The sequence below is a fragment of the Etheostoma cragini genome, chromosome 5 (genome assembly GCF_013103735.1).
Source record: "Etheostoma cragini isolate CJK2018 chromosome 5, CSU_Ecrag_1.0, whole genome shotgun sequence".
In the NCBI taxonomy this organism is placed as follows: domain Eukaryota; kingdom Metazoa; phylum Chordata; class Actinopteri; order Perciformes; family Percidae; genus Etheostoma; species Etheostoma cragini.
The window spans coordinates 9,053,234-9,060,772 of NC_048411.1; the positions used below are offsets into that span (position 1 = coordinate 9,053,234).

The window sequence follows — 7,539 nt, forward strand, 5'->3', positions numbered from 1 at the left end:
CAGTCTCTACAAAGCTACAGCTCAAATTGTCAGTCTGACTAAACAAGGAGGGACCCATCTGCTAGCAATGGGGGCCCGAGACCGAGTGAGCTACATGGAGCTCCATGTGCACCAAACAAGCCACTTTGAAATGATGCAGTTTTGTTGAATAAAAAAGTTGGGTGACCCTCCCCCCTAGACTAAAAACGTTGTTGACCCTCCCCTCAACAAACAATAAAAAGACATGACCCTCCCCTATTTTCCTCTGGTGGTCCCTTCCATAAATACTGAATGGTCCCTAACCAAGATTACCAGTTTCCCTGGCGTTAGCATTTAGCAACATGCAAGTAGCTGTGGACTGTAACATATTATTAAGCAACACTTTCTTCCATTGAGAATGAGATTACAGCTTTCTGTGGTGTTAGCATATATCGACATGTAGCAGTGCATGTAATGTAAAGACTTTTGTAGGAGGTTTTTGCTTACAGGGATCAATTATACGTATATTTACTTTATTATTTAAAGCGTTGACCACATTTAAAGGGGCTGTGGGTATGATTGTGAAGATCAGGATTTAGCCAAAAAATTTGACAATCCCTCCCCCCCTTTCTGCTAAAGCCCAACACAATCTCCTAAGCCCCTCCCCCTGCAAGGGAGAATGCATGCGTGTGAATGAGCAGTGATTGACATGCAGTTAGACACCTACGTCATGTAGTTCTACTCGAACATTTTTTCAGTTTTAGCATATTTGACAGAAAGTTGGTTTTATAAGGCTTACCTACTGCACCTTTAATATGCACATCAGCATTATGACATGGTGTGTTCCCAGACCAAAGATTGCTTTGGTGAGTAATACGACTTGTAGAAATGAGGACCAAAACTACAAAAAATAAATAGGACTTAACTGGACTTATGCTATAACAAATCCAGCCATCAAATTAGAACAAGTCTACCAAAATAGTCATGATGTGTCTAAATTAAAGAGTCAAGATGATGCGAAGCGAGTGATTTACTTGACTGGTCAGCCATGGCATTTGATACATGCCACCTTTGCTTCTTTCTCTTTAGCCCAAATCTAGATTTGAGATCCAATGTTTTAACCTGTGAACTATGTAATTACTTAGTCATCAATCTGTAATTGCCTGTGAAAAGCATGTGGCAGGTTTATTGTCAATGCAGATCCATTTGATGTCAAAAGGCATGCAAAAGCTGTGCAAGCATGTAGGACAAAATGATCAGATGAGAGACATTCAAACAGACAAACATCATGTGTACACTGATTAAATGAGTTGAACTAATCTTTTATTGACTTTAAAGTACAGCAATGAAACAGATGTTGTAATTAACTTTAGAGAGTCCTAAAGAAGGCAAAAATAAGGGATATGTAGTAAAACATGTCTACCGCCTTGCTGCTCTTGATGAACTCTCTGTGCCAAATGCTTGACGCTGCTTGCGTAAGTAGGCTTCTTTTAAAAAATTACACCATTTGCATGACAAAGGCAGATGGCTACAGGGTACTAAGGAGGGAGGGAGGTGTTGGTGGTCTGAAGGGAGGCAGGAGAAAGACTCTTGGACAGACGCACTGGGATTGCTGGCTTGCTCCCAGGAAGGAGACCAGAAACTCTACTGGATATGCTGCATATTGAAGCCGAGGTACTGGATGTGAAGTCTGGACCAGTTTTGGATTCAATCATACCACATATGGAGTTTGTTCCCAAAATACTGAAAGAGACTTTCTGCTGCTTTATAGGAAAATGGGGAGAGTGCAACAATGAATCAGGACATTTACTCCAGGATTTTTGAAAACTACCTGTTGAATAGCGACACACTAATAGATTCTTGTATTCACTTTGAGACTTTTTTTGAATTGAAGTACATCTGGATCCAGCGGAAATATTTTCTAGGGAAGATCAGTGGCTTATTTCAGCTGGAGACTACACTGACTTAGAGATGACTGGAGCCCTGCACACTGGACTCATACTCTTCTCATTTGTGGTAATAACCATTCTATACTACATAATGTAACAAGTGCCAGGCAAACAGTCTATTTTTTTAAATTGTTGTACAATTTCATTGATTTATTTTAAAACGCTGCCCTGTACATCAACTTTGGAATATTGTAATCCAATAATATTTATGTTAATGTTAAACATCTATTTCCAATGGAATGTTAAACATCTATTTTCCAATTTCAAACAAACTCCGACTTTTGCATGCTGTTTACAGGCAAATGCATAACAATTGTTACCTACTAAAGTAAACTTGAATTTTTCACCTGTAGGTGGTGTGTGAGAGTGAGCCAACACATGCTGGGCCAGATAGACCGGGGGAATCACTCGGTGAGACTGTTAATCCATTTTTAGTGGTTATTTAATCGCCAGCTGAGTCAATATTCATACTGACTTCTCTTGTCATCCACTCAATCCATCAAAAAAATGATCAAATAGGTATTTTTTAGAAGCCTCACCATTTTTAATTCATGCTTGTTGCAAATGTTTTCTGTGTTGAATTTTCTATCTGACTTTCTAGGACAATCCAGACTGGTCCATCTAACTTCTCACTGGGCCTTCCAGCTGGTCAATGACTCTCTGGCTTATTCCGGGGCCGATAGATTCTGCAGAGGCCAGTTCAGCTCCCTCGCCACCATGGAAAAGTCAGAGGACCGGGAGGGAGCCTTGGAGCTGCTCCGGCGGACTGGACACCGCTTGCCGATCTGGGTCAGGGACCTAAACAAAGCGGCCTCCAAGCCTGTGGCCCTCTCCAAACAGTGTGAGTACAATCAGTGGACCTACAAACTAATACAGATGAAGTTAATAAATACAAAAAGTAAAACATGCAATTTAATAAATGACCTCTTCTTCTGCCTTTTTTTAGATTTACATTTCTTAGCTCTAAACTTCCCAAAGGACTCCCATGAGGGCTTTGCTCGTGTCAACATGTCCTTTCCAACCCTGTCGTCCATCAGTGTGTGTGTTCGAGTTCAGTGGAACTCAGAGTGGAATCAAGTGTCCACCATCTTCTCCTACGCTGCACCTGTCTTTACCAATGAGTTCCAGTTACGAGGCCAAGTGGACATGCAGGGACGCATCCTCCTGGCGCTTATCATCCATGGGAAGCACCTGCCATATAAGGCTTCCTTCCTCAACGACGGAGCTTGGCATCACGTCTGCGTTGCTTGGTGCCGGAGTAGCAGCCACTGGGCTATCTATGTGGATGGGGACATGAAGGACATGGGCACAGGCACAGATGCTTCCAGGGATATATACGGGGATGGAATTCTAATTCTGGGTCAGGACCAAGATTCATTTGGAGGGAATTTCACAGAGCCATTTTTTGGAAATATTACTGACCTGAATGTTTGGAATATGTCTCTGGAAACAAGGCATGTCCGCGCCCTCAACGCATGTTCGTCCATTACCCAGGAAGTGCTTTTCAGTTGGAATCTTGACCATCTAAGCAAGCACCCAGTGGTCAAAGAGGTGCAGGTCCTTCTGTTTTGCTCAGGTAAGATGACATTCTGTATTCTGTCTCTTTCAATTCTGCATTTCTTAATGGGTGACCAGGACTGATCCTTTCCAAAGGGTCCAACTAAATGTCTGGTATTCAATTTCCTAGTACCTGAATATGACTAATGTCTCTGTAGGTGAGGGACAGGACTTCCTGTAAGTGAGAGGCCAAATAGAACCCTTGTTAAAAAATACAAGGGGCTTCAATGGTGGGGGTACATATCAGGTTCCTTGTAAGGTTCAACTTTCTTTGCTGGCTGGCACAGGGTTTTTTCCCGGCCAAAGCATTGCATTGGAACCCAAGCTGTCATTCAAAAGAATTATTATTATTATTATTATTATTATTGTTACTATTATTATTATTGTTGGTCTTTTGTCACAAATCCTAAGGCTACTGTTAGTCTGAATGTTGCCTCATTTGGAAAGGAGGCAGAAGTTAAGCCCACTTGTCTTCAGCCCGAAGGCTTAGTAGGACAAAGCTTGGCAAATTACTACATCAATTGCTGAAATCAATGATGTGGAGTTTGAAGTAAGTGAAGGTGGGGAGAACTAGACTCACTCTAGTCAAGACACGTTTGAAGTTTTATTCTTAATGGGGTTTCTTTCATATAACATCTTAATGCTGAGATCTGAGTTGAAGGTTGCAAGAAACACAGCCAAAACAAAACTTAGATTATTGAAAATTATGTCAAAGAGACAACAAAGGTGATAGGTAAAATTATTAATAAAACCATTGAACAACCCAAATAGTTTCCAGACGGAATACCTTGTTAAACTTCACCTCATGTTTTTACCATGCACACAGTTTTCCTGTGCGACAAATGGATTACTTAAAGATATTTCAGGTGCGTTCACTTTTTTATTTTTTTATTCTTTGTTTAAAGATGATATTGTTGGCCATTATTAGGACTTTTTATTTTCACAGGACTGCTGAACACATGAAAGGGGAGAGAGAGTAAAACTCTTTCCATGTGTGCCTGCTCTTCCAACTGAGCTACAAGTCCAGCTGAAATGATTAAACCATAAAACACAGAACTGATTGGATTGCTTCCAGTTTCTAATATGGGAGGATTTTTCTGTACTTTTAATACTTTAACTACATGTCACTGGTAATACCTACATACTTTTACTTAAGTAACATTTTTAATGCAAGGCTTTTTTTTGCAAAGGAGTATTTTTACAGTGTGGGATTAGTACTTTTACTTAAGTAAATGATCCTAATACTTATGTCAGCATTGTTCTGATTTAATTAAGCAATTCTAATTTTTCCTAAAATCTCTATATTGAAGGAGTGAAAACTGCTCATGAGTTTGTGTGAGTTTTTAAATGTTCTTATGTAGTCAGGAAATAACATGACCACAAAATGCTTCATAGAATATAGTCATTAAGAACAATGCATTTCATAATTTATTCCTGTTGATAGGCCAACTTTCTCCTAAAAAAACATTCTACTGACACATTTTAATGATTGTTGATAGTGTCCGTATTTTAAGCATTGATTTCAGACCTTAATATTGTCGGACAGCTACCATTTATTTCTGTTCTTTTTCTCTGTTTTTACACATTCTGGGTTGCAACTTGCATCCTCGCATCCGATGCCACATGGGTAAAGGGTAGCATTTCTTATCAAGTGGTTGCCCTATGTTGCCTGTGTCTTATTTTTGGAGTCATTCAGGATGACTTCCTGTCTAAAACCCAGACAGTCTGAGATAGAGACACCTCTATAAAGACATTAGGATGACTGACGGACAGAGTGAAGGGCAGGGAAAGTGAGTCAGAGAAGCAGAGAGAGAGAGAGAGGGGGATGGATGGAGGGGATTCCCACTGCTCCAGCAGTGCGGGGGCTGCTTGGGGAAGAACAGAGCTCCATGCAGTGGTTAACAATAACTCCCCCACAGTCAGACTTTCTTTTCCTCTTACAAGATTCATGCAGGCAGGCAGTTATTTAAAAAAGAAAATTACACTTAATATACAACCTTAAAGAGTTTTCAGGTTTTTAGTTTTCAGTTAGCAGTTGTTGCTGTTTCTTGAATCAGAATCAAAAAAGGATTTGTTTCCAAGTAAGCCAAACTATCAAGGAATTTGCCTTCATGGATGGTGCATGGATACAGATGAACATATTAAAAGGAAATTAACCAGAAATGTAAAAAGAGACGGTAACATAAATAAACAAATATGTACAATATAATGGTTTTCTTTCAATTACTTTCTATTTGATTCTAAACTCATAGTTACGTCCTCCGCTGTTCATATTTTTCACCAATGAATACGTTTAGACGTACTCGAGCTGACTGTGTTCTCATTGTGTGTCACTGTGTGTGTGACTGTGTGACGATGTGAATGTGTGAGCAGCAGTGCACCAGCAGATGGAGCTGCAGGGCTGCAGGACGCTCCAGGGCTGGGCCGATCCGCTGCCAGTGTTCGGCCTGACAGACTGCTCGGATCCACTGCCCTTCATCTGCCAGAGCAGCACAGGTGAGCCTCAAGAAAGGAGCAGAGCTTGTCTTCTAATTGGAATTTTTTTGTATTGCCCAAAAATAATCTTTAAAACAGAAGAAAAAGACAATGTGGATGGAAACGGCAAAATGTGAAAGAACTTTGTGAAAAAAGGTTTTTGTGCTCGCTTGAGGTTTGCCTTTTCCGAATAGAGCTTGTCTTCTAATTTGAATTTTTTTGTATTGTTTAAAAAGATACACAAACAGGGTGACTAGGATCCGTTCCAAATACCCCACCAATCTCTGTCTCTGTTATAGTCACTCTCATAGTACCTGAATATGAATGTTATTTTTTAACAAGATGCAAAACCTACAACTCGCAACAAGAACACATCCCCCACCCCCCTGCGTCGTCATCACCGCCCACCCAGACAAAAATAAAGAAAAGATGATACAATAACCACAATATTCCAGACCATCCAACAAAATAACTTTCTACCCATCCAACCACTATTTCTAGACATAGTTCCATTATCTTTGTTGTGACTGTAATTGCTACAGTTCATCACCCCCCAATCCTGCCCGTCAGACAACTACCAAGAACCTGAGTCTGTCCTAGGTTTCTTCCTAAAAGGGAGTTTTTCCTTGCCACTGTCACGCTAAATGCTTGCTCTTGGGGAAATTACTGGAATTGTTGGGTCTTGTAAATGTATGTTAATAATGTAAATAATGAGTGTGGTCTAGACCTAATCTGTCTGTAAAGTGTCTTGAGATAACTCTTGGGATGATTTGATACATTATAAACAATAAATAAAATTGAATTGAATTGAAAATAGTAAGAAATAGACAACAACCCAAATAAACACATAAATGAAAAAACCATAAGCCCATCATACACGTCTCTCCACAGCACAAAGCTTCTTTAGAACCCTCCAGGAAGTTCTGGTACATTCCCCTGAATGCACTGCATGACCTTTTTTTAACACAATCGTCCTAGCCATCTCAAAGGCCCACTCCTTGATAGACAGCACACCTTCATTCTTGCTTCCTCTGAAAATAAACCGCCTGGATATCATTGAACTAGTCTGGACCCAGCTTCTTATGTGCTTATCCATCCCGCTTAGGATCGGCCTATCTCCCAGAACAAATAATCTAGAGCTGAATGGAACCTGGGTACCTGCAATCGGACATAAGTGATCATGTATCTCTAATTGGTAACATTAGAACAGTTAATATTAGAAACACTGTCTTCCCTTGGGGCATCAGGACTCCTTATTCCTGCACATAACCATACCTTAAAACATGGAGAATCTTTTAAAATCGTCTCAACATGAAATGCTCTTTCTATCTTAGTTCATCACTGCCCCCCTTTCATGTCTCATGTGCAATTCTTATTTATATATTTATTTACATATATGCCCTGACTGTAAGTGAGATATTATATTGTTTAAAAAAATGAAATGTCTATCACTAAACAGAGGAGTTCTCCAAATACCAAATGTAATAATAATTCCAAATATGGATACATGGACTCTGAGGTAATCAATCATGTTGTAGCCTGCATGAAATGATGGAATCTATTTGACAAAACTACAGTATATATACAGTATATAATATAT

The 7,539-nt window shown here is 39.8% G+C and overlaps 1 protein-coding gene across 1 annotated transcript in view; it reads left to right on the top strand.

Moving 5' to 3' along the window:
• The first annotated feature begins 1,549 nt into the window (after positions 1 to 1,549).
• The window catches only part of adgrd2 (adhesion G protein-coupled receptor D2), a 43,382-nt gene continuing 37,392 nt past the window's right edge, over positions 1,550 to 7,539 (top strand). The window contains exons 1-5 of the mRNA XM_034872236.1: positions 1,550 to 1,974; positions 2,261 to 2,318; positions 2,509 to 2,748; positions 2,854 to 3,483; positions 5,838 to 5,960. Coding sequence (XP_034728127.1) covers positions 1,930 to 1,974; positions 2,261 to 2,318; positions 2,509 to 2,748; positions 2,854 to 3,483; positions 5,838 to 5,960 — 1,096 coding nt within the window. The 5' untranslated portion in view covers positions 1,550 to 1,929. The remainder of the gene's footprint in view (positions 1,975 to 2,260; positions 2,319 to 2,508; positions 2,749 to 2,853; positions 3,484 to 5,837; positions 5,961 to 7,539) is intronic.